This window comes from Neoarius graeffei, chromosome 25 (genome assembly GCF_027579695.1).
Source record: "Neoarius graeffei isolate fNeoGra1 chromosome 25, fNeoGra1.pri, whole genome shotgun sequence".
Classification (NCBI taxonomy): domain Eukaryota; kingdom Metazoa; phylum Chordata; class Actinopteri; order Siluriformes; family Ariidae; genus Neoarius; species Neoarius graeffei.
In genome coordinates, this window is record NC_083593.1 from 47,628,229 (window position 1) to 47,656,141 (window position 27,913).

At 42.7% G+C, this 27,913-nt stretch overlaps 1 protein-coding gene across 2 annotated transcripts; it reads right to left on the minus strand.

Moving 5' to 3' along the window:
* Positions 1-26,909, minus strand: golga7 (golgin A7). Of its 2 annotated transcripts, none has more exons than XM_060909270.1 (6): positions 26,852-26,909; positions 15,847-15,972; positions 14,490-14,642; positions 6,434-6,535; positions 6,153-6,209; positions 1-1,884 (listed from the first exon to the last, which is right to left on the minus strand). In XM_060909270.1, the coding sequence occupies exons 1-5, from the start codon at positions 26,858-26,860 to the stop codon at positions 6,165-6,167; spliced, it is 435 nt and encodes a 144-aa protein (XP_060765253.1). In that variant the 5' UTR covers positions 26,861-26,909; the 3' UTR covers positions 1-1,884; positions 6,153-6,164. The 2 variants fall into 2 exon arrangements, with proteins under 2 accessions (XP_060765253.1, XP_060765252.1); XM_060909269.1 differs by having other exon boundaries at positions 1-1,887.
* Between the last annotated feature and the right edge of the window lie 1,004 nt (positions 26,910-27,913).

The window sequence follows — 27,913 nt, forward strand, 5'->3', positions numbered from 1 at the left end:
TTGAAGTTACATCAACTTTATTACCATACACATTTTAAATAAAGGTGTGCAGAGATCTTTGAAGAAAAGACAACAGTTTATTACGGTACAACAAAGATACAAGTGGCAGCTTTGCTCACGAATCCAATAAACATGGCCACTTCTAACCTTAGGGGATTTACAGCATCAGTATCAATATACAAATTTTATTTAAGACCATCGTTTAAAGACAGATCTTTGTCAACTTGATTAAAACCTGGCTTGAGGTTTGCGCACACGGTCCGAGTGCGTCGCTCATCATCTGTAGCCGCTTTATCCTGTCCTACAGGGTCGCAGGCGAGCTGGAGCCTATCCCAGCTGACTACGGGCGAAAGGCGGGGTACACCCTGGACAAGTCGCCAGGTCATCACAGGGCTGACATATAGACACAGACAACCATTCACACTCACATTCACACCTACGGTCAATTTAGAGTCACCAGTTAACCTAACCTGCATGTCTTTGGACTGGGGGGGAAACTGGAGCACCCGGAGGAAACCCACGCGGACAACATGCGAACTCCGCACAGAAAGGCCTTCGTTGGCCACGGGGCTCGAACCCGGACCTTCTTGCTGTGAGGCGACAGCGCTAACCACTACACCACCGTGCCACCCCCCCCCCGAGTGCATCTGCATCCACACAATTAAAGGTAGAGTCTTTAGTGTAGCTGTGTTTAGTACCAGGGTTAATGTGTGTTTTAGTGTTTAATTGGGTCAAAGCAAAATCACTTCATATGGTGGAATGGACTGGATTCATCATGAACGTCAGCGGTGATGGAATTAAAATGCACATTATATCTATATGCCAATAATTAGTTATATTCAACACGTGGACTAAATATGTGGCGATAAATCTGTACCATTAATAAGGCAGTATAAGGACAGTCAAATTTAAACCTGGCTGTATTGTTGACAAATCAGGTAGGAGAAAGAAAGTGTGTGTATAATGTATATGCGGACGACTGAAAAGTCCTGATTTTGCAAAGTAACAGGCACCTTGAGGTCAACAAGATCAATACAGTCAGCCAATCACAAACCCGATGTGTGAGATCACTTGTGCTTGTGATGCACTAAATATTATTTTAGTATTATCATCATATACTATATGCTCAAGAGTTAAACGTTAAACTAGTTATCCGGATAAAAAGGTAGCTCAGGATACATTTCGGCTTCAAGTCAGTGAGGTTAACCAGATTAAACCAGGAAGTCATCGAGGCGGAGTAATAAACATTTGTGCCGACATCACATGATCACATTTCCAACTGGCTGATCGAATTTAACTTGAGCTCCGCCCTTCATGAAGGATGTACTCCTGTAACTCTGCACAATCAGTTTACTAACCGACTGAGTATCATCATAAAATGATCAGAATACGAACACGCTCACTATAACGTCAGTTTATAAAGTTTGTCGTTAATGATACGTTTTACTGAAAGGACGCCGTCTCGCTGAACACTGCAGCCGTGTGGCGAATCAACACTGTACACGCGACCTGCCCCTCACTCAACACACGTGTGTGTGTGTGTGTGTGTGTATATATATATACATACACAAAAAAAAAATTAAAAAAGGCAACAGGAAAAAGAAACTATTTTAAAAGGAGCACTATAGAAAACGTTGCTTTTAAAATAATTTCTGGTAATTAAGACGGTACAAAAACATGAGCGGCTTATAAATGAAGCAAGCTCAACTTTCGAAAGGAAGGGCTCGTCAGGTTTGATTCTCCTGAGAGGAATGGATAACAGGAAGGAGAACAGAATTACACGAAGGAGTACGATGTAGAGTCTGCGGTCAGAAACGGAGCGATGACGAGCAGCGTGAAGAAGAGTCAGACTCCAGCAGGACAGCTTCACATGGCCAAAGTTTCCTGCTGAAAAGAGACACACAAATGTACAGGATTTATTTTAATAAACACACACACACACACACACACACACACACACACACACACACACACACACAGCAGCAGTCAGATGTCTAGACATGTTTTGATTGAAGGTCTTTCCTAAGGCCAAAAAAAAAAAAAGATGGTGTGTTTCAGGTAACATGAAATACTAAAATAAGGTCGGTAGGTAGGAAAAAGTTTTTCTTCTTAAATTTTTTTTTTTTAAATTTTGTTCGAAAAAATTAACAAGTAAACATCTTACAAAATAGTATTTTGGCACAGAATCCTTTATACCACACATCATAATAAAATAAGTGTTTTAAATCTTTAAAAGAATAAAAAAAAAATAATAATAATAATCGCAAGAGTTCGAGTTATGATCTACGGAAGCGTATTGCTGCCACACAAAAAAAATTGGCTTAGAATCAAGTAATTACGTGAAAAGATATTGTTAAAGTTATCACGTTTTTACAATATATTTATCATGTAATAACATATCACGTAATTTCATGATACGAAATTATCACGTTATTTCATGATATTTTCATGTAATAACGTGAAAACACCTCATCAAGAAATAACGTGAAAATAACATCCTAGGCTAGGCTACTTCCATTAAAAGCAGACGGCCTCGCCTAGCCTACTGTAGAACTTGGGTCGAGCAAAAACACCGAGCAAAAACATGGCTGAATCCTGAATGACTCCTATTTGTATAAATAGGGAACGACATAGGTGGCAAAATGTAGTGTTTTTCCCTGCCATGGAAGTGCACTTGTATACTGAAGAGGAAGCAATTTGCATTACAGCCTTGAATGAGGATTCAAAATGGCGGCTCGGCTCGGTTTTGCCTTCCTCCTTCAGTATACAAGTGCGTTTCCATGTTTATGCAGGAGGGCTGATAGAAGTGGCGAAACATTTTACTTTTTATCGTTTCTTTCACAACTTGAATGCGTTGAAACAAAAAATAACAAACTAACGCCACTTACACTAAAATATCGAGGGAAATCTGTAATAAAAACTTTACGGTCGGCAATTTCGCCGCCGAAATTCTCGGTCGGTCGGGTTACCGGAAACACTATTTTTTTTATTTGGCCTAATATTTTATTGTGATCATGTGGCTTGGCTATCTGGGTGTGTGTGGAATCAGAAACATGAATTTAAACTCATTTTGGCCCAACCGTGAGTACTAATCCAGAATTTTCCTTTCTGTCCATTTGTCTGCTCATCAGTCCAGTCACCGACCACTTCGACAGGAAGTTATTCACTAGAACTAACTCAAACCTGTTCCAGCACGACAATGCCCCTGTGCACAAAGTGAGCACGATGAAGACATGGTTTGCCAAAGTTGGAGTGGAAGAACTCAACCTGAACACCGCATGCACCCCAGGTCTCCTCACAGAACATCAGTACCTGACCTCACGAACGCGCTCGTTTCTGAACGAGCACAAATCCCCACAGCCACGCCCGAGAATTGAAAGGCTTCCCAGAAGAGTCGAGATTATTATAACAGCAAATAAGAACTAAGCCTGAAATGGGATGTTCAGCAAGCACAAGCGTTATGGTCACATTTCCACAAACCTTTGGCTATACATGATATATGATTCTAAGATTCCTGTTCTGGGTGGCACGGTGGTGTAGTGGTTAGCGCTGTCGCCTCACAGCAAGAAGGTCCGGGTTCGAGCTCCGTGGCCGACGAGGGCCTTTCTGTGCGGAGTTTGCATGTTCTCCCCGTGTCCGCGTGGGTTTCCTCCGGGTGCTCCGGTTTCCCCCACAGTCCAAAGACATGCAGGTTAGGTTAACTGGTGACTAAACTGACCGTAGGTGTGAATGGTTGTCTGTGTCTGTGTGTCAGCCCTGTGATGACCTGGTGACTTGTCCAGGGTGTACCCCGCCTTTCGCCCGTAGTCAGCTGGGATAGGCTCCAGCTTGCCTGCGACCCTGTAGAACAGGATAAAGCGGCTACAGATAATGAGATGAGATTCCTGTTCTTGGCTGCAGGACAGGAACCCAACGTGGTGTTCTGCTGTTGCATGCTGAGATGCTTTTCTGCTCACCACGGTTGTTCCTATATCCTTCCTGGCAAAAAATCTCAAACCGATCGGTCCATTTTCCTCGTCAACAAGCCGTTTGTTTCCACCCACAGAACTGTTGCTCACTCAACTCTTTTTTTTTGGTTTTTCACACCACTGTGTGTAAACTCTACAGACTGTTGTGTGAGAAACCCCACAGTTTCTGAAATACTCAAACCAGTCCATCTGGCTCAAACCAACACCCATGCCACAGTAAAAAAAAAGTCACAAAAATTGGGATCACAATTTTTCCCCCATTCTGTTTGAAGTCAGCATTAAAGGAGAACTGAAGGCAAATTTTGTTTTTATCATCAAAATTCTATTTCTCATTTTATTAAATATAAAAGAATGCATTTCTAAGAGCTATTTTGTCACTGCTATAGCAAGTTATGAGTGTTTGAAATATGCTCTGTAATACATCAGTCCATATGTCAAAGCAACGGCTGTAAACGAGATTCGTTGAGACCTGTGCAAGACGTCGTAGGACGGAAGTAAAACGTACAGCGGAAATCAAAGTGACCGACATCTGCCAACAAGACGCCCGCGCCATCTTTCGAATGCTGACGTAATTAAAGGAACAGTCCACCGTACTTCCATAATGAAATATGCTCTTATCTGAATTGAGATGAGCTGCTCCGTACCTCTCCGAGCTTTGCGCGACCTCCCAGTCAGTCAGACGCACTGTCACTCCTGTTAGCAATGTAGCTAGGCTCAGCATGGCCAATGGTATTTTTTGGGGCTGTAGTTAGATGCGACCAAACTCTTCCACGTTTTTCCTGTTTACATAGGTTTATATGACCAGTGATATGAAACAAGTTCAGTTACACAAATTGAAACGTAGCGATTTTCTATGCTATGGAAAGTCCGCACTATAATGACAGGCGTACTAACACCTTCTGCGCGCTTCGGCAGCGCATTGATACGGAGGATCAGATATCAATGCGCTGCCGAAGCGCGCAGAAGGTGTTAGTCCGCCTGTCATTATAGTGCGGACTTTCCATAGCATAGAAAATCGCTACGTTTCAATTTGTGTAACTGAACTTGTTTCATATCACTGGTCATATAAACCTATGTAAACAGGAAAAACGTGGAAGAGTTTGGTCGCATCTAACTACAGCCCCAAAAAATACCATTGGCCATACTGAGCCTAGCTACATTGCTAACAGGAGTGACAGCGCGTCTGACTGACTGGGAGGTCGCGCAAAGCTCTGAGAGGTACGGAGCAGCTCGTCTCAATTCAGATAAGAGCATATTTCATTATGGAAGTACGGTGGACTGTTCCTTTAAGCCAGAAGGAAGTTGTTTGTTTTGATCGCAATCAGAAAAGTTTGAAAAAAGTCAGCAGTAATCGTCATTTAAACTCGTTTTTGTGCAATATTTCGTTTGGAAAACAAACAGTTTTCAAAATGGCGGCACTGACACCTGGCTGACGCTTCACGTTTCGAAGTCTCGCACAAGTCTCGTGAAGATCGCGCGGATAAGCGACGCCTGCCGTGGACCAAACGAACTAAATTCAACATGGCTAAAAACCGAATCGGCCGATAAGTATAATATTTAACTGCAATTAGTTGCCAATACGAGTCATGATACAAGGTTACTAAAACCAAAAACGTAATTGAAGAACACGTTAATTAAGAAATAAGGCAAGTTTAAAAATGACTTCAGTTCTCCTTTCACTGAAGCTCTTGATTTGTATCTGCGTGATTTGATGCATTGTGCTGCTGATTACAGAACTGCATCAAGCAGCAGGTGGATGGGTGTTCCTAATAAAGTGTCTGGTGAATGCATGTCTGTCTTTCAGCCTGTCCTGTTATTCATCCATTTTCACAGCTGTCTATCCATCCATCCATGTATCCTTCTGCATGCTTGTCTCTTTGGTGCATCTATCCATCTACCAACCCATCTATCTGTCCATCCATCACCCATTCTGTGTGTCCATCCATCCACCAACCTGTTGGTCACCCATCAGCTGCCTCCTGTCCATTCATTAATCCTTTCCATTTGCCATTATACGAATCTTCATATACAACACACATTTACAAAAAAGTGCAACTTTTTTTGTCGTCCTTGGGGCTGTAAACACTACATCTATACACGTACACTGTAGAAACCTCAGTATCTGTTGCAGTGAAAGCCACATGCTGATTAACGCATCACTGAACAGCCCTCAGCCGTGTTTACCTTTGGTGTGTTTTATCTTGAGCCGATGCTTCTGTCCTCAAATATAGTTATTTCCACCTTAGGAGCACCGAGTTAAAGGAAATCCATAAAATCCAATTAAACAGCGTGACAGATGTTCATGCAACGTTCAGAGCGCTGCTCCTCTTCTCCCTCAATTTAAACTGTTCAAAAGCCCTGCTATTTAGAGCATAACATATAAACCAATATTCATATTTAAAACTGTTCTATACTGGGAATGCATCATTCTGTCCGAAGGCCTCATCAAGGTCGTTAAAGGATACGACTCGGAGTCCTCTCTCGATGGGGTCGGTGAGGAGCAGACCCAGAGGAGCGTAGATCTTCTCATTCTGCTCCTGGATGTACTTGGCAATCTTTTTCAGCACCTAATTAACCATGGAAATAAAACAAGTCAGTGCGTGGGGTAATGATAACAGGGTTCCTACAGATATTTTATGTTGAATTTACTACCTTTTTACTACCTTCACAATTTTTTTTTTTTACTACCACAGCGACAATTTGGATTTGGACATTTTCTCACAATTTAACAAGGTAATCTTTGAGTGTATGTGTTAGTCCAAGTGAATGTGCTACATATAAGTTAGTGACAACTCTACCCAAAGAGTTGGATTGATGAGACAAGATAGAAAGAGGGCGGCACGGTGGTGTAGTGGTTAGCGCTGTCGCCTCACAGCAAGAAGGTCCTGGGTTCGAGCCCCGGGGCCGGCCTTTCTGTGTGGAGTTTGCATGTTCTCCCCGTGTCCGCGTGGGTTTCCTCCGGGTGCTCCGGTTTCCCCCACAGTCCAAAGACATGCAGGTTAGGTTAACTGGTGACTCTAAATTGACTGTAGGTGTGAATGAGAGTGTGAATGGTTGTCTGTGTCTATGTGTCAGCCCTGTGATGACCTGGCGACTTGTCCAGGGTGTACCCCGCCTTTCGCCCGTAGTCAGCTGGGATAGGCTCCAGCTTGCCTGCGACCCTGTAGAACAGGATAAAGCGGCTACAGATGATGAGATGAGAAGATAGAAAGAAAATCTGAACGTACCGGTAGTGTAACTCTTTCCCTTTGGACGCATAATAGAACCTCCCATTGCTAGGGCTACACATGGAGTAATGCATATTTGCATAAAAGAAAACAAACTTCCACATATAAGTTATAATTTTATTGAACTGTGAAACTGTGGCCCATAACCTCTTAACGGGTACACAGATTTGCACTAAACCTTGTGTGTCAACACTTCACATTAGGTACAAGATCTGATTACATTTTGTCGGCCAACACTTTCAAGATGGCCAACCTTTTGTTTGTGGAATAATCTTTTGAACAGGTGAACAGATTTGCACAAAAAAATCTTATGTGCTTAGGTACATCAACTCATTACATTTAGATCAGGTCAAATGGCAAACACGAACCCACACACACAAAGCGCACCAGGCGCACGCACACATGGGTGCACACACACATGACAAAGACAAGACACACCCTAAAGATACAAAACACACATAACCCAAGCCCTATTTTGGCAGTCTCTGAACACATTGCCAAGTTTGCTTAAGATAGTCATTTGCACCAGTCCTGTAGTCGTGAAGGCCCGTGGGCAGAGTCAACACCTTCCTCCCAGAGATCAGTGTTTTAGAGGGTTAATCTTAATCATTTGAACAGTTCAACAGATTTGCTCATCACATTTTGGATGCCTCAAATGGCGCGCACACAAAAACGCACCAGGCGCACACACACAACGCATTACATGTGCCTCAGTTGTTTGACCTTTTCTTCGATCAACTTTTCAATGAACGCCTCTCGCCGATTGCCATCTACCGCCTTTAGCCAGTCTTTAAAATCAGGTTCCTCCAGCCAGAGGTCTGAAAATTTGCATTTCCGCATTGTTTAATTCTCGTGCAGATGTCGCCAGTCGGGTTAACAGATAGATTCGACTAGAGCCGTATAAACAAAGTCAGTCTCGTACTAAACAATCTCTGGTATAAATTTATACTGGATTTGACCGTTATTGGAATTCAATGCGCATGCGCCACCAACTCCTCACTGCGGTCCTCCTCGATACATAAAAATAAATTCGCCCAAATATAGTAATTTATGGATATTATGGCATGCAGGTTAATTAAACGAATTAGAAAACACATAGGCCCAGTTGGATGGGGGTCAAAAAAAAAAAAAAAAAATTTACTACCACGTCAGATTACGTTTACTACTTTTTACTGGCCATAATTTAGCCTATTTTAATTAACTACCTTTTAAAACCCCGCGGGAACCCTGGATAATACAGCTACAGCCAGGGAAATGGCTGCACTGGTTCAAGCGCTTTTTAAAATTTCTTTAAAGGAGGAGAACTGAAGGCAAATTTTAAATCACAAAAATTCTATTCCTCACATTTTATTAAATATCGGAATGCATTTTTGTTAGCTATTTTGTCACTGCTATAGCAAGTTTGAAATATGCTCTGTAATATATCAGTCCATATGTCAAAGCAATGGCCGTAAACGAGATTCATCGAGACCTGTGCGAGACGTCGTAGGACGGAAGTAAAACGTACAGCGGAAATCAAAGTGACCAACATCTGCCAACGTTGTCAAAAGACGCGCGCGCCCTCTTTCGAATGCTGATGTAATCAAGCCGGAAGTTTTGTTTGTTTTGATAGTAATCAGGAAAGTTTGAAAATTGTAGGCCGTAATTGTCATTTAAACTCGTTTTTGTGCAATATTTCGTTTGGAAAACAGTTTTCAAAATGGCGGCGCTGACACCTGGCTGACACTTCACATTTCAAAGTCTCGCACAAACCTCATGAAGATCACGTGGATAAGCGACGCCTGCCGTGGACCAAACGAACTAAATTCAACACGGCTAAAAACCGAATAGGCTGATAAGTATAATATTTAATTGCAATTAATTGCCAATACGAGTCACGATATAAGGTTACTAAAACCGAAAACGTAATTGAATAACACGTTAATCAAGAAATAAAGCAAGTTTAAAAATGATTTTAGTTCTCCTTTAAAAAAAAAAAATCAGGATAATTATGCTAGTGGGAAGACCTAAAGGCCTCTGCATGCTCTTGCGACAAGGCTTTCGCAGACAGCTTTTCGCAGACAGTTGTAATTTATCGTTGAGCGGGGAGTAATAGGCGTGCGCGATGTTATTCACCGCCACAACGCAAGGGGGCGCGAAGTCACAAAATCGCTAGGAGTAGTTGGTGGGTGTGGTTAGTGGAGTGTTTATCCTCCGGTTACTTATAATGACTAGAACTGGAGTCGTATAGATGTACGTACTTCCTCACTTCCTCGATCAACCGCTCTTCGTGCTGCTCCATCTTCGCTCGTGTTTTTAAAAATGGCGGTAGTGAAAACAAACCAAACCGGGAAAGTAGGGAAGCGGAAGTGCGTGTACAGCGGATGTAGAGTGGACCAATCAGAGCCCTCTTGTCTGCGACGCTGTCTGCGAGGCTTCTGCGGTGGTCACAATTTTTGGGAGGTGCGCGCAGAGCGTCTGCGAGGGGGGGGGGGGGGGGGGGGGCTTCGCAGACGCCATCTGCGACACCATCTGCGAGGACTGCGTTGTCAGCATAAATTGGCCTTAAAGGTCATACCATTAACCAACCACGTAAATCAATTTCAAGTTTGATGTGCAAGTTAGTTACAGGCATTTTATTCTGCGAAGAATAATGAATTATTTCTAAATTAAAACAGGCTGATAGCTGTATACTGCAGGTAATACCTGTGTTACTGTAATATAGCTACACACACACACAAAATCTGACATGATTTATCTTAGCTTCATTTTTCCCCGCTTGTAATTTTTAAAAAAAGGGTGTATAGACTTAATATCCACTGCAAAGACGTCAGGAACAACATGACAGACTGCGCCGTTATACAAAAATAATGCGTGTCAGGGAAGTGGAATACACCACAACGCACAAGTGCCGCCACCCCTCACTATCTCTGTACAAGAACACAGTCTGTAGTGTACTATTCCACAGCGATTTGCAAACAACTGCAATGTTTATTAATGAAATGTCACATTTTAATGGTTCATCGTGATAGTGGAATGTTGTTGAACGTCCCAGAGCAAGTTAGTTCTTCCTAATGTTCTAGCTAGGCATGTAACGATTCACCCAATTCATGATACTGGGCTCACAATTCAATTTCCCATGATCTTTTTGAGAAAAAAAAAAAGGCAACATTTATTTTCCCCATCATCAACTTAAACATCCTTTTTGTTAAATTTAAAAATACACTTCATTTTCTTGACAAAAGACCTCAATCTGATATTTTCCCGTAAAGATCAAGCAAGCGAGGTTAATGAGTTTATTTTCTGGCTTTATTTTTTTTTTTATTTCTAAGATTACAAGAAGACAGTCATCTACAGTAGATCCCCCGCCCTATATACCAACTACATACCAAGTTTCAAGATATTATGTGTCACATTTTTCAAGTTCTGCTGGAGGAAACCAACCCTACCTCTTTACACTGACCTCAGCAGCCCATGGCATAAACCCAATGGACCTTTGGTCCAGGTGAGCTAAAAATTAAAATCTCTCACATTTCTTAGTGTGAAAAGGCACAAATACATTACTTAACACATATACCAACTTTCAAGATCATACCACTCAGTTTTCAAGTTCTGCTCCGGAAACAAAACCTACACCCTAAGACTAACCTGAGAGACTAAGACCCCGTCCACACGTAGCCGGGTATCTGCTAAATCGAAGATATTTTTCTACGTTTTGGCCTGTCATCCACATGAAAACACATCAAAAACGAATATTTAAAAAAACTCCGGGCAAAGTGAAGATTTTTGAAAACTCCGTGTATGCCTTTTCGTGTAGACAGAGATAACCGGAGTTTTGCATTTTAGAACGTCACAATCTGCGCCAAAAAATGACAACAAATCTGCCCTGACGTCAAACGTGCGACCTTTGTTTACTGCAGAAGCCAGATTAAGCATGGACAAAGAGTAATGGATCGGAGTAGTGCCTTGAAAGTGTTAATTATTGTGCAGGTGCTATTCTGATGTGATTAGGGGGTAGGATTTGGGGAAATAATGCCATCTACAGGTTTGGAATGCTTATGAATGTGATTGAAAACGCAGATGTTCGGTTATGTGTGGAAGGGATTTTTTTCGAAGACGAGGTGGTGTGGATGAAACATTTTTATAAACGGAGGGGGGGGAAATGTTCGGTTTTAAAAATACCCGGCTACGTGTGTACATGGCCTAAGTCTGAAATTGTTTCCATGGAAACATGAAAAATTAAAATTTCTTAGTAAGAAAAGACACATCTACATCACCTTGTTAACACGTATACCAAGTTTCAAATCCGTATCATGGATAGTTTTGGATATATGCTCCGGAAACGAACATTGCTCTTGAACAGGATGCGAGTGGACCCCTGCCTGGTCACCTGGATCTCCAGCTACCTCACCGACAGGCCACAGTACGTCAGGCTGAAGGACATCACGTCTGACACTGTAATTAGCAGCACTGGAGCACCCCAGGGCACGGTGCTGGCCCCTCTTCTCTACACCCTGTACACCGCGGACTTCTGCTACAACTCGGAGCTGTGTCACATTCAGAAGTTCGCCGATGACACAGCCATCGTTGGGTGCATCAGTGACGACAGAGAGGAGGAGTATAGGAGCCTGGTGTGGGACTTTGCTGTGTGGTGCAACAGGAACCATCTGCAGCTCAACACCTCAAAGACCAAGGAGCTGGTCATTGACTTTGGGAGGTCCAGACCAAGGTCACGACCAGTTCTGATCGAGGGAGTCGAGGTGGAGGCTGTGGATTCCTACAAGTACCTCGGGCTGTGGCTGGACAGGACTTTCAATCACTTGTACAGGAAGGGACAGAGCAGGCTATTACTTCCTTAGGAGGCTGCGGTCCTTTAACATCTGCAGGAAACTCCTGTGGATGTTCCATCAGTCTGTGGTCGCCAGTGTCCTGTTTTACACCGTGGTGTGCTGGGGGGGCAGCACATCCAAGGACACATCCAGGCTGGACAAACTGATCAGGCGGGCCGGCTCTGTGGTCGGCATGAAGCTGGACTCTCTGGTGACAGTGGCAGAGAAGAGGACTATGGACAAACTACTGAACATCATGGATGATGCCAGTCACCCTCTGCACACCGTCATCAGCAACCAGAGGAGCCTGTTCAGTGACAGAATGCTCCTTCCCAAGTGCAGGACGAACAGACTCAAAAACTCCTTTGTCCCTCACACTATCAGACTGTACAACTCCTCTCTGGGGGGGGAGGAGGGGTAACAGGAGGACAGAGGACGGGAAGGGAAGGAGCAGTAGCCTAGCCTAACAATAAGCAATACCGGACAATGTGCAATAGCTTTCCTGCTGCCCCCCCTCCCCCATATCTTATTCTTTTATATTTGTACATGTAAATACTTAATTTATTTTAATTTATCGAGAAGTTTCTCTCTATTTCTTCTCTGTTTATCTGTAATGATGCTGCTGGAATCTTAATTTCCCTGAGGGAACCCTCCCAAAGGGATCAATAAAGTTTTATCTGATCTAAATCTTAGAAACTATTTTTTATGTAAACATTTGAAAAATAGCAAAAGGCACCAGTTCACATGTTGCTTGATATGTAGACAAAGTTTCATGAAAATATCTTCAGTAGTTTTAAAGATATGGCACGGACAGCCGGACAGAACCCGTTTCCATATCCCCCACCCAACGGATAAAAATAGACGGTCATTATAATGAGGCGTGACGCTGCTTTCAGTCCCATCATATTTGTAACATACATTACCGTTCAAAAGTTTGGGGTCACTTTGAAATGTCCTTATTTTTGAAAGAAAAGCACTGTTCTTTTCAATGAAGATCACTTGAAACTAATCAGAAATCCACTCTATACATTGCTAATGTGGTAAATGACTATTCTAGCTGCAAATGTCTGGTTTTTGGTGCAATATCTCCATAGGTGTATAGAGGCCCATTTCCAGCAACTCTCACTCCAGTGTTCTAATGGTACAATGTGTTTGCTCATTGCCTCAGAAGGCTAATGGATGATTAGAAAACCCTTGTACAATCATGTTAGCACAGCTGAAAACAGTTGAGCTCTTTAGAGAAGCTATAAAACTGACCTTCCTTTGAGCAGATTGAGTTTCTGGAGCATCACATTTGTGGGGTCGAGTAAATGCTCAAAATGGCCAGAAAAATGTCTTGACTATATTTTCTATTCATTTTACAACTTATGCCGCTTTTCCACTACAAACGCGGCTGAGTCGGGCTGAGCCATGCCGTGCTGAGTCGAGCTGAGCGGGGCTGTTGGAGTTGCATTTCGACTACAACCGCGCTGAACCGTGCTGGCTGGAAGTGGGTGGACACATTGGGTGGAGTTAGCGAAAGTGGGTGGACGTCAGGTGATGTCGTTAAGCAGCGCAAACAGTGACATCAGTGAGCTTTTAAGCGGTAGTCTCACAACCCGAATAGTAAACAATAAACATGGAGGACATGGAGTCGTTAGTGTTGCTGGTCTTGGTGCTGTGGCTTGTTGTCACCGACAACGCGGACAGATACTGGCAAGAGCGTATAGATGAGGCGAGGCGCATAAGGCTTCAGAAATTCTCGTAATTCGTAATTCTTCTCCTTCCGGGTTTGCGGTGTTTACAGATCCCAGCGCGCTCGCGGGGCGTGTGTGGGCATGTGAGGACACTCCTCCTCACCAATCAGTGCACAGGGGAGTGTCTGCTCACGCCCCCAACCTCACTCGGCTCGCTTTGGCTCGCTTCAGCCCCACTCCAAAACGGTGCGAGTTTTAGGGGCTAAGCAGGGCTGAAGCGAGCCGAGTCGTGCTGGTTTTTGGTAGTTGAAACGTGAGCCGTGTCGGGCTGAAGCGAGCTGAAGTGAGCTGAAAAAGGGTAGTGGAAAAGGGCCAATAGGGTGGTAAATAAAAGTGCGACTTTTCATGGAAAACACAAAATTGTCTGGGTGACCCCAAACTTTTGAACGGTAGTGTAGTTGAGTCACACATGCAGAATAAACAGCTAGCGGTTTCAAAAGTGAATTTTTGTTCGCGGTTTCTAAATGATCTTCATTGCTCATTTATTGAGCAACTCTGACTAGTTTGTCTTTCAGCCGTTTTTGATTCCCAATTCATCTTTTTTTGTCGTTTTATTTTTGTTTGGCTGGTTTTTTTTGGCAACAATGAAAGCTGGCACCTTGGAAAGAAAGTCTGTAATCGCCAGCGGGCATTATGGGAAAATTCTGCCTGCCAAGGAACCAATCAATCAATCAGAGCGCACGATTTTACTGGAAGTAGCTCATGACACATAATAATGTAATATTTTTTAATAATAGAAGTGAGTCGTACTTTTTCGTAGTGCGTCTCCATGCAGAGGAAGATGGTGTAGGCAGTGAGGCAGGCGAGGCAGCCCTCTAAATACGACTTCCCTCCCAGCTTCTCCGCCTCGGCATACAGATTGTTCAACGCCTGGATCGTCTCCTCAAACTGCTGCTTATCGATCTGCCGGAGTCAAACAGAAAAACAGTTTACTTCACTCATTTCGTGATTATGGATGTGTGTCATGTATATTATAGTGTTTATAGACTACAGAAAGAACGTTATCCAGGTGGAGCTCCTGTACTCAGGACCTGCTGACCACATCTGTGTGACTTCCTCCATCCTGACTGGAAAGTTAATTTCCTGCTACACTATGATGTGTAATTATCTCTACACACACTCGACTGATTTAACAGTTCATCCTGTTCTCGTTCTTCCACTTATATGAACTCATGGTACAGAACACCAGTTTTCTAACACTCGCATCCAACCAAAAGACTAAGGTGGTGTTTACATTAGACCGTATCAGCGGATCATCAGATTAACGTTTTTAAAACGATTCGCGTGCACACAGCAACGCCAATACACGGATACGCTAATCGCATGACTAATTAGACGGCACGTCACATGATCCCAGTGCATATCAGGCATGCGCAAGTCACTCACCACTTGCAAGTGGAAGGATGGCAAGCGAACACCTTCTCCAGCAGATAAACACACCTGGCTGTGATGTTCATGTTCTCACGGAGTTTAAGCGCCTGAAGGAGGTTGAAATGTGTAAATAAACGTCAGTGCGGCTCCGCGCTTCCTCCTGCACTCCAAATCACTCCGCCCTGAACAGTGAGTGCCCTCTGGAGGGTGCGCACTCCGGCCCTGCGCAGCTCACAGAGCGCGCGAGTCAAGCGCACGAGCAGTGATTCGGGACTGAGCCGCTGTGTGTGTGTGATCCCAACGCCAGCGAATCAGGAAGGTGGATGTCACAGTGACGTTGTCCAATGACGACGTCAGCTAGAGCTCAGCACTGTGTTTCCTCGTATCCTCAATGTTTACACAGCACCGGATCAGACACGAACTGGGTTGAATACGTGGGCCCTGGCGGATTCCCGTTTCCCAGCGTTTCCATGTGAACGGACAGTGCATCCGTGACGAAAACGAGACAGATACGGTCTAATGTAAACACCACCTAAAACACACTCCGATACAACACGCTGAAAATACAGGTCTCAGTGTTCCTTTGTAATCTTCTCTTTATGTTAAAAAAAAATATATATATATTTTTATATATATATATATATATATATATATATATTAAAAAAAAATTTTCACACTGCTGTCTCGTTAATGCCGTATTATGTTCACTAACTGAAGTGTAAGAATGGTGTCTCACCCTGGTCTCGAGCTCGGTGGGGAATTTAGTTTGAAATTTGCAGATGGTTCCTGACGTGTAGTCGCGTTGAACGAACACTTTGGAGGCGACGGTGGCCTGCTGTCTCAGATCCTGCAAGCTGTGCGTCTGTGTGATGAACATCAGCCACGTGTTAACACACATACACAACCAGGGCTGGGCAATATGACCAAAATACCATCACGATTCTTGATTACACAATACATTCTACACAGTGTACATATCTGATGTATCGTGTGTCAATTCTACGATGCACAATATGAATAAAAATTTTATGCAGGTTTCCTAGCAAGTGTTAAATAATATATATTGAAAAAAAAATGTTCAATACTTTAAATGTCTACAAAAATGACTTTAAAAAAAAAACAAACTATTTCCTATCCAAGTTTGTAATTATTAAAAAAAAAAAAAACTCATAAAAAAGTGTATTGACATGACTGATATCGCCACATGGTCACATCACCCAACTCTACACCAAGCTCAATTTCATTTCCTATAACATCCTCAAAGCTCTAAACAGTAAAATACTCCAACAACTTAATTAGGAAGCTCATCTCATCTCATTATCTGTAGCTGCTTTATCCTGTTCTACAGGGTTGCAGGCAAGCTGGAGCCTATCCCAGCTGACTACGGGTGAAAGGCGGGGTACACCCTGGACAAGTCGCCAGGTCATCACAGGGCTGACACATAGACACAGACACCCATTCACACTCACATTCACACCTACGGTCAATTTAGAGTCACCAGTTAACCTAACCTGCATGTCTTTGGACTGTGGGGGAAACCGGAGCACCCGGAGGAAACCCACGCAGACACGAGAAGAACATGCAAACTCCGCACAGAAAGGCCCTCGCCGGCCACGGGGCTCGAACTCGGACCTTCTTGCTGTGAGGCGACAGCGCTAACCACTACACCGCCGTGCCGCCCTAATTAGGAAGCTAATTACCGCAATTAGAAAAAGGTTTAACAAGAGCAGAAGCACCAGGTAGATGCATCACTGGGTTTTAGTACAGGATGATGTTTATTATTTAAAAAAAAAAAAAAAAAGAAAGAAAGAAAGAAAACTGAAACTGTGCTTTCAGCATCAGCCACCATTTCAATACCAAAAGCTCCAGGTTGACCCCGAGCAACATTCACGTTTTGATATTTGAGGATTTAAAAATCTGATAATGATGTAAATCATCCAACATTCCCCGCCACACATCCCCCCCCCCCCCCCCAAAAAAAAAAAAAGATTTCTCCTAACATTTGTTGTGTAGTTATTTAACAGTCCTCACCAAGATCACATGACAATGCGGTTTTAAAATAAACTTGTACTTTGAACAAAAAGTACAACAAAATATATTAAGGTTTTGATAAATAAGACTCAAATGTATATTAAAAAAAAAATCCCTCTCACATCTACTCTACATGACTCTGCTTGGGTCAGCTGATTGTTAGGATTTGTGGCATTACAAACGTGTGTGTTGTCAGCAGTGGATTTGCAGTGTGCCCTGTGGTGGACAAACTAACTGATGTGTCCGTTTGGTGACACGCTTTACCTGTCACTAGTGAAGTCTCAGTTGTATGCTACGCTACACAAGTATGGCCGCCCGCTCAAGTCACTTTAAAGGCCCAAGTTGAGCGTGTGCAACGGCGCGCTACCCGATGGATACTACAAACCCGGGTTGGCGAGATGACTTACAAGGAGAGGTTGATCACCTTGGACTTACTCCCTTTAGCATACGATAGAGAACTGAAAGATCTAGTATTTTTTTATAAATGTTTATATAATTACATTGACCTTGATGTTAAATGTTACACTAGTTTTATTTCTCATGGCTGCACACAGCAAAGTAATTTGTTCAACCTTACAATACCAATCTGTAGAACTAGTACATTTCAGGCCTCTTACTTTAATCGTATTGTTAAATTATGGAACTTCACTTGCTCTGTAATACCTTCAAGTTTTGTAAGTCTAGGTGCTTTTCAGCAATCTGTTCGCAAACTATTATTTGACCGCCTGATAACTACTTTTGATATAGACTGGCCCTGCACATGGTCACTAATTAGCTCGTGCCCGTGCCACGGCATTTAATTTGTTTATATTTTCACATTAGTTGTAATTAGTTTTTTTTCCTCTTTCTTCCTTTTTATAATTCTTAATTTCCAGGGCCTTGCATGGGTCTTTTGTCCCGTTCGCGCCTTCCCTTTTGGGCGTATTTTTTTTCTTTTCCTTTAAAGGTGGGGTACGAGATTTTGGAATAACGGTTCCCACAAGCCATATTTTGAAAAGAAACACGCCCGCCCTCGCCATGCTCCCACCCCCCGCGTCTCCACCCCTCCTCCCCCTTATAAAGCCTGAGAAATTCAGCCTTTATAATGGGTGTCTATTGCGTTACACACCAGTGGAGCTCGTTAAGTTAGAGTGTAGAGAGCTTGGAAAAATAGCTCAAACTTTCTCATTTAAACTGTGTTTTCAGCCCCAATTTTCACTCTACACACACAATTTTCTCAAATGTAGTAGCCACACTTGTCCTGATTCACACAATGTGTCTACCTACACGATAGGACTTGCAGTTTTTGAATGAGAAGCCTGAAAGTGAGGAGAGGGCAGCCGCGCAGCCTCATAGACTTCCATTATAAACTTGGCAGAAAAGTCACTCGTTTTTAACTCGCTCTAGTGACCTCATTTTTTTACACTACAGACAAAAAAATTACATCAGTGTGTTCAGGAGAGCCTTGTGGCACTCACTGTGAAAGAATTTTGTGAATATCTCCTTCTGTTTTCATGTAAATCCCCGTTGTTTGGAGGGAGCGCACTGAGAAAATCCTGCGCTCTGTGTGACACTGCTCGCAGTGCGGGTTGGGGGAGGGGCTGCTCGCTCTCTCACACACACACAGAAGGGCCGGGCTGCTCGGGCTTCAGTCTGATTGACATGTCAGTATCCAATCATTTTGAGGTGGTACCTCAATAGGATTGGATGGCGTTTTTCCTTTATTTTACACTGTATACTGGATTAAAATATTTCGTTTTTGGGTCAAACCTTCTATTGTACTGCTTGCAACATGGGTGTGAGGAGCTTTTCAAGCAATATGGTAAAAAATACTCCTGAAAAAAATCTCATACCCCACCTTTAAGTATTTTTGTTTTGTTACACTGTAAATGTTTTAAAACCCAAAAAAGCTGTTAAAAAAAAAAAAAACTACACAATGATAACACTTGAACGTTGAAGGATCTCGGTTTCTTTTTTATGATCATCATTTACTCGCCATTATAAATGCGGATACATGAAGCCGTGGCCTAAAGGTTAGAGAAGCAGCTTTAGGACCAAAAGGTCACCAATTCGTTTTTCTGGACCAGCAGGAATAGCTGAAGCACCCTTGAGCAAGGCACCTAACTGCCAACTGCTCCCCAGGCTGCTCTAGGTATGTTGTACGAGTACGTCGCTCTGGATAAGAGCGTCTGCCAAAATGCCATTAATGTAATACTGATTTATCTGCAATTAGATCACATTTGCTGATGATATCAGGATGCCACTTTATCAGTCAGGCTCTAATTCTAGCTGACTGGTGTTCTGATCATTCACCTTACAGTCAGCTCAATTATTAAGATGATATCATCAGTATCAGGACGTCCTTATCTCAGAATTACACTGAAAAGCAAGATTAGCGTATCCACATCATTTAATCTGTAATAAAAAAAAAAAGTTGTTAAAAATAACCTCCATCTGAGTTCAGGCTCTGTTCAGGTCAGTTTCTGAATCGACAGTGAAAAGACAGATGTTAGCAGACGCTCTTATCCAAAGTGACGTACGACATACCCGGAGCAGCGTGGGGATTAGGATACCGTGCTCAAGCCATTCCTGCTGGTCTAGGGAATCAAACAAGCAACCTTTTAATCCCAAAGCTGCTTCTCTAACCATCAGGCCATGGCTTCCCCATGACGTTAGGGTGTGTCAGGTTGATTGCTCAGACACAAATCTTTCACGTATACACAGAACACGAACTATCTTAAAGCATGGCAACATCCACGCCTCTACCAAGCGTGCAGAGCATCAGTTCGGTTACTGTTACGATGTCACTAACAGATCAGTATTCGCCGATGTCCACAGCTCGGAGATCCGTACAGTATTATAGATGATAAAAATGGGATCAGTGCATCAATATGTTCAAATAATTAACTTATCAGTATGATAAACAGTGCTCTGTTTCTTATTTCAACTACACCTCTTATAGCAACGATGTGGTGAAAGCTGTGAACGAACAGCTAGGTTGTGGGTTCAAATCCTTTTGACCCTTGTGCAAGATTATCCTCTCAACTCGAAATCATTTTTGATAAAATGTCAATCAGGTTAACAAACAGAGTTGTCACTCTTGATCAACAAGAACGCCATTAAGATTAGGCCAAACAAACACTGTTTCCGGTTACCCGACTGCCCCCCCGTGACTCCGACCCCCTCTCAGTCTACAAAACGTTTATGCGATGCACACCGCGCGGTTGTCCCTGGTCATAGACCAACGTCCGTACGTTATGCATAGCGCGAGTGTCTCTTGCATCATAAACGGCCGATTGTACGCATGCGCGTGACTACCTCTAACAGGAAGCAATGAAAATGGCATCTTTGTACTTCTCAGAATGCTCAGGCCTTAGCAGAATGTTTCAAATGTCAGAAGCCAAGAATCATCTACACCAGGGCTTTTCAAAGTGTGGGGCGCGCCAGAGTTCTTCAGGGGGGACGCAACGTGAGAGACAAAATGGATCGGTTTTTAGTACCTAAAGCTACAGTGAGTGAGAAGACAAAGTCTGGGCCGAGCAAAAAAACAGAGCCTCCAGGATGTTGCGATTTGCAACTTCAGCGCAAATTCAACCAATCCACGCGAATTCAGGGCGGTGTTGCAATTATATCCAATCACCGCAACTTTCCCGCAAATTTGACCAATCGTTGGCGTCGTCTTGAGGTGACGTAGACAAACTACCTTCCGCCTTACTTCCGTGCGTTCAAGAATGTGCGTCGTGTTGCCAGATTGGACGATTTCAAGTGCATTTTGGCGGGTTTTGAACATATTTTGGACTGGAAAACGTCAGCAGTATCTGGCAACACTGAAAGTGTGTTATGTTTACAGTGAAGGACTGTGTGCACTTTATTTTTTTTTTTACTTAATACAAGAAATTAATGGATGCCAACATTTTTGCCAAAATGGTATTTTATTTCCCATTGTTTAGGCAGCTTCAGCATCATACTGTGAGATTCTGTTCAAATTGTTTTTTTCTTCTATGAAGCCTGAGCCATTTATTTTATTAGTTTATAATTGTTTAATTTAGTCTTCAGGAGAGACTGCCTGCACACAGCTGAGGCATTTATATAATATTTTAAGGTAACTTCATGTGCTGTGAGGTTCTATGCACTAACTTTTGAACCAACAGGTGCATTTGGATAAGTAAAGCCTATTTTTCTGCATTTTTGTAGTCCTGGTAATCTTTTATATTGGTAAAGTTGTTTATAGGACCATTTCTCTTTGGTTTTTTAATCAATAGTTTTTCAGTAATAACTTAATATTTAACATATCACTCAATTTTAATCACAAAAAGAGAAAATTGCAACAATTTCTCGCAACTTTCACTTGCTCCCGCAATGTAATCGCAACAAAAACCTAAAAAACACCGCAACTTTCATCGCAATTTTTTTGGAAACCCCCCCGCAACATCAGACATTTTAGCCCGCAACAATCACAAAAAAGGCCCGTGGAATCCTGGGGGACTGGAAAAAGAAGGAAGTATGACCACGATTATTTAAAGTTTGGATTTTCATGGACTGGATCTGAAGATGCTCCACTCCTCCCTTGTGGAGCATCTGAAGATGCTCCACAAAAGTTAATGGATGCCAACATTTTTGCCAAAATGGTATTTTATTTGTGTGTTGTCTGCCAAGAGGTGCTAGCTAACGATGCTATGGGATGTTTAAAGTGTGTAAAACAAGATGTTTTAAAAAGCACAGATGTTTAAAATGTGAAAAAGAAAAAAATAATGTGTACAACAACCATTTTTTTTAAAATACGAATGGAACATTAAGTATAGCAACAACAAAAATTGTAAGGGGGGGGCGCTGTTGTTTATTTGCTCTCCGAGGGGGGGCCGACTCTCCTACACTTTGAAAACCCCTGATCTACACGAAGCATCGGTTGACACACCGACAACAAACGGCACTCACTGTGTTGCTGTCAGAGTTCGAGTACTCTCGCAGGGCGCCAGTAATCCCCCCCCGAACATTTTCTTGCCTCAGTCTGTGGTGTCAGAATGCCTCTCAACTGTGCAGATCCTGTTGAAATGGCCTACTATACTGTAGCAGTGGATTTGGAAGAACAGACATTTGTCCATATTGTCTTAAAGACTCTGTGTTAAACCAGATCTGAGAAAAAGATTTAAAAAACAGTTATTGAAGTATTAGGGTGTTCACACGGCACATATTTGCATCGATGCTGCACCGATGTATTTTGTTGCGATATATCTTACACCGGTGTAAATTTTGCGCAGCGTTCACACGTCACAACCCTGCTTACTAGAGAGAAGCGTGTTAGCACCGGTGCAGCCCCACTTGCGGTCACACGGCAGTTTCTGCGACCGTGTTATAGTAGCAAAAACTTTATTACTATCATTTCCTTTGATAGTAATAAAGTTTTGATATTTCCTTTTATTACTATCATTTCCTATCATTATTACTATCATTTGCGATAGTAATAATGCGGAAATGAAATATGCGCATGCGTGAAAATGTACTTCTTTTTCCCGGTTGTCATGGCATCACCAAGCGCCGGGAAAACAACGTGGATGAAGACACCAGTGTTGCCAGATATTGCTGACGTTTTCCATCCCAAAATATGTTCAAATCCACCAAAATGCACTTAAAACTGCCAAATCTGGCAACACTGGAAGACACGCAGTTCTGTTGTTGTTGTTGATATTCGCCATTTTGGAAGCGCAAAATACCAGGATGCAAATTATGCAATACCCTTATGTAATCAACTCTCCCCACGCGTAGCGAGTCTACCCCTGTAGCGTTCAGACGTCCCATTTTATATCGGTGCTGCCCCGCAAACTAGCATTTACTCCGGAGTAAATTTCTTAAACCACCTCCCGAGCAGGGTTAGATTTGCACTGGTTTAAGCAGCTTTCAGGGGCTACACCGCTATAACTTTGTACCGTGTGAACGCTCTACCGGGGCAGCCCCGGTGCTACACCGGAGTAAAAGTTGCCGTGTGAACACCCCTTATGTGACGAGTGCCTTCAAAAAGGCATAAAAGACATTTGCTACAGGCCATATGGGAAGTAGACATCAAACAGCTGATCTTTATAGTTTAACGCACATGTTCAGTGTGAATGGTTCGAAATCAATCTTCGAAAAGTGTTCTTTAGTGTTTATTTCTGAAAACAGAATACCTGCAAACATGCATTCAAACAGAATGCTGGGTGGGTGGATATTTTATTGTGAATATGGGGGAGGGGGAATAAAAAAAAAATAAAAAAAAAGTGTTCCACAAGGTTCTGTCTTGGGTCCACTGCTTTTTTCTTTATGGTTACCTCTGGGTGATATTATTCGTAAACATTGTATTAGTTTCCACTGGTATGCTGATGACACACAGTTGTACGTTTCTGCAAAACCTGATGAGAGACACCAGCTTAATAGAATTGAGGAATGTGTAAAGGACAGACACTGGATTCTTATTAATTTCCTTCTACTTAACTCTGACAAAACTGAAGTACTTGTACTCGGACCACATGCAGCTAGAAGTAAGTTTTCTGATTACACAGCAACTCTGGATGGCCTTTCTGTTTCTTCACGTGCAGCAGTAAAAGACCTGAGTGATTATTGACCCCAGTCTTTCATTCGAAACTCACACTGATAACATCACCCGGATAGCTTTCTTTCATCTCAGAAATACTGCCAAGATAAGAAATTTAATGTCACTACGTGACGCGGAAAAACTAGTTCATGCTTTCATTACCTCCAGGTTGGATTATTGTAATGCCTTACTGTCTGGATCAGGGGTGTCCAAACTGATCCATAAAGGGCCGTGTGGCTGCAGGTTTTCATTCCAGCCATGCAGCAGCACACCTGACTTGGCTCATTCAATCAACTGAACTGTCTTCACACAGTCAAATACTTGCAGCCACACCCACCCTTGATTAAAGGGTGGGTGTGTCAGTTGATTGAATAAGCCAAATCAGGTGTGCTGCTGCATGGCTGGAATGAAAACCTGCAGCCACACGGCCCTTTATGGATCAGTTTGGACACCCCTGGTCTGGATGTTCCAATAAGTGCATAAACAAGCTCCAGTTAGTTCAAAATGCTGCAGCAAGAGTCCTTACTAGAACTAGAAAATATGACCACCTCACGCCTGTCTTATCCACACTGCATTGGCTCCCAATCAAATTTCATATTGATTATAAAATACTACTATTGACCTTTAAAGCACTGAATGGTCTCGCACCACAGTACCTGAGCGAACTTCTGGTCCTCTATGACCCGCCACGCCTACTTAGATCAAAAGGTGCAGGCTATCTGCTGGTACCTCATATAGTGAAGGCAACATCAGGGGGCGGAGCCTTTTCTTACAAACCCCCACAGTTATGGAACAGCCTTCCAAGTCATGTTCAGGAATCAGACACAGTCTCAGCGTTTAAGTCTCGGCTGAAAACATCTGTTTAGTCAAGCCTTGTGTTAATGGTGTTTATGAGGTAAAGGAGTAGATCTGGAGGGCCGTCAGACAGTGTGTTTTTGTAAACTGGGATGTATGGATGGTGTCAGTCCCCACTCGCTTGCTCACTCGAGTTTGTTCATGGTGTCGTGGCTGCTGCTTTATGTCCTGGGGCTCCCTCATGCCTGTGTTACCTTCTGGCTCTCTCCTTTTAGTTATGCTGTCATAGTTAGTTGCCGGAATCCCTGCTTGTACTCAGTGCAATATGTATACTGTTCCTACTTATTCAGGCGACCCAACAACCTGTTTTCTCTCCCCCCCCCCCCAAATCTGTCCCTCTGAGTTACATGTCGGTCCTGGGATCGAGATGCTGACCTCTTCTGCTCCTTGGACTTGCCTGATCCATCCTGGTGCCCTGTGTCTGGTTGGAGTCTCATCGCATCGCTCCTGTGGAGGACGGCCCCATGTGGACAGTTGAAAGTCCCATTTGGAAGACGCTCTGGACTCTTACAGTAATGCTTTTATGGCTGAGGACTACAGTTGACTTGCTAACTTTAGGACTGCAGTTGTCATGAACAGTTTTGCACTCAAGTTTCCATCAATGAAGAGTTATAACATCAACGAAACTGACTTCATGTTAAAACTGTTAACGTTATAGTCATGCTGTCTGTTGTTGCCCAAATGAGGATGGGTTCCCTTTTGAGTCTGGGTCCTCTCGAGGTTTCTTCCTCATGTCGTCTGAGGGAGTTTTTCCTTGCCACCGTCGCGCTCAGTGGGGATAGATTAGGGATAAAATTAGCTCATGTTTTAAGTCGTTCAAATTCTGTAAAGCTGCTTTGCAACCATGTTCATTGTTAAAAGCGCTATACAAATAAACTTGACTTGAAAGAGTGGTAATAGCCATGGAAACATATCATCTCTAGCCGCTTTATCCTTCTACAGGGTCGCAGGCAAGCTGGAGCCTATCCCAGCTGACTACGGGCGAAAGGCGGGGTACACCCTGGACAAGTCGCCAGGTCATCACAGGGCTGACACATAGACACAGACAACCATTCACACTCACATTCACACCTACGGTCAATTTAGAGTCACCAATTAACCTAACCTGCATGTCTTTGGACTGTGGGGGAAACCGGAGCACCCGGAGGAAACCCACACGGACACGGGGAGAACATGCAAACTCCGCACAGAAAGGCCCTCGCCGGCCACAGGGCTCGAACCCGGACCTTCTTGCTGTGAGTCGACAGCGCTAACCACTACACCACCATGGAAACATTTTTTTCAAAAAAAAAAAAATAATAATAATCCCTACCGACCTACCCTATTTTTTCAAGGCATGTTAGATTAGATTCGATAAAACGTTATTGATCCCTTTGGGAGGGTTCCCTCAGGGAAATTAAGATTCCAGCAGCATCATTACAGATAAACAGAGAAAAGAAATAGAGAAAAACTTCTAGATAAATTAAGTATATAAATTATGTAATAGGAAACAAATTTTTTTTGGCCTTAAGATGAGCTAGTAGGTCTCTCAGAAAAGTCTCAGAAAGTCTTATATTCAGATAATTAACATCAATAAAGTTTAATAGCTAGAATTAATATATTTTTTAATAAGAGTGATCAAATTAAAGCGCCATGGTACACTTTGGACACACCTGAGACAGGTAATAAAGGCTGTAGGACCCACATTATCTGTCTGACGTGTTAGGCGCTGAAACAGAAATAAAATATGGACTAAACTGAGAGTTTAACAGAATATTTGATTTGAAAGCGTTTCATGGGTTTTTAAACCAGGATGGATTGAATTGTGTGGGCTGGACTAGACCTGAATTACTTCAGAAATCAGGATTTTTCATTTTGAGGTATAACTTCATGTACGAAATCTCTAATTAAAAAATATGATAAATATTTTCCAGGTTATTCCTCTCTGAAATTACTGAACATTAAACCGCTGGATGGACAGACTGGGATAAACAAACCATCATATTCAATAATAACAAGCAAAAATGGCGTGAACTCATACAATTTATCAGATAACAGTACAACATCACAAAACAAATTATATACCAAAAAATAAATACCGAAACTCAGCATTATTTTGGTTTTGATGCGAATTTGACGCCGCTAATGACAAGCTAATGTTAACAGCCTGCCTGCTAACAACACTCCGTATGTTTACTAACAACTTTAATGATTTAATTCGTTGTAACTCGGTTAATCTTTCAACCTGTCATGCAATTACAAGAATAAGAGATATTACTTGTCGTATATTACACCAAAAAAGATTTTTAATTATCTTTTAAGATCAAATTACCTCCGCCATATTGGCTGCTTTTCCTCCGTTTCCGCCCCGAAACGCCGTGCTACAGACAAAACCATCCGGGTTGCAACTTAATTATTTTAACATAAGTTCCGCCCTTTTCAACCATTTACGTCTTATATAATGTCCATCCATCAGTCAGTTAAAATACTTATTTTGCACAGGAACCTTTATATACAAACAAATCAGCATCCTTATGACTTTTTGTACTGGATAAAATTACATTTAAGCAATATAGTAGCACACATTGGTGGCAGCAGTGTGGTGTAGTCCTTAGTGCTGCGGTCTCAGAGCAAGAAGGTTCTGGGTTTGAGCCCAGCAGCCGACGGGGGCCTTTCTGTGTGGAGTCTGTATGTTCTCCCCATGTCTGCATGGGTTTCTTGCTCTGGTTTCCCCCACAGTTCAAAGACATGCAGTTAGGTTAACATGGCCTGAGGTTGGGCTGAAGTGCCCTTGAGCAAGGCATCTAAACATCAACTGCTCCCCGGGTGCTGTAGCAGAGCTGCCCACTGCTCTGGGTGTGTGTGTGTGTTCACTGCTTCAGATGGGTTAAATGCAGAGGAGACATTTCACTGTATGTTTAAGTCTGTGCTTGAGTGTATGTGTGACAAATAAAGGCTTCTCTTTCTTTACAGTTAAAGGTGCTGACTGCAAAGTTGAATTCTGGGCAAAATGTTCAATTTCTATTTCTGTTGGAGTTCTGGGATGCTGCACAGACTGTGTGTCCTGTGTGTAAATGTTTTGCCGAGATAAAAAGCGTCCCGCATTTTATGATTCCAGAGATCGGCAAAGCAAGTGAGCAACAATATCACGTGACCACCGTGGGGCGTGTTTGACCCACTTTTAACCAAAACAAGTCTGGCCAGCAGGACATCTACGTCAAACCATTTGCTGTTCATAAATGTCTTAAAGTGGATTATTTTGGATTTCTGTGCAACCAATCAAAGCAGAACGGCTGGGGCTTGCTTCTTCATAGCCCGTACTGTGGATTTATGCAGCCTAATTATTCATTTAGCCAACACTTTTACCTACAGTGGCTTAAAAGCCAGAATACAA

Coding starts and splice junctions, on each gene's coding strand:
- golga7 (XM_060909270.1), bottom strand. Junction 14,643..15,846: donor CCACCGAGCTCGAGACCAGG/GTGAGACACCAT, acceptor TGACTCCGGCAG/ATCGATAAGCAGCAGTTTGA. Junction 6,536..14,489: donor TGGAGACGCACTACGAAAAA/GTACGACTCACT, acceptor ATGGTTAATTAG/GTGCTGAAAAAGATTGCCAA.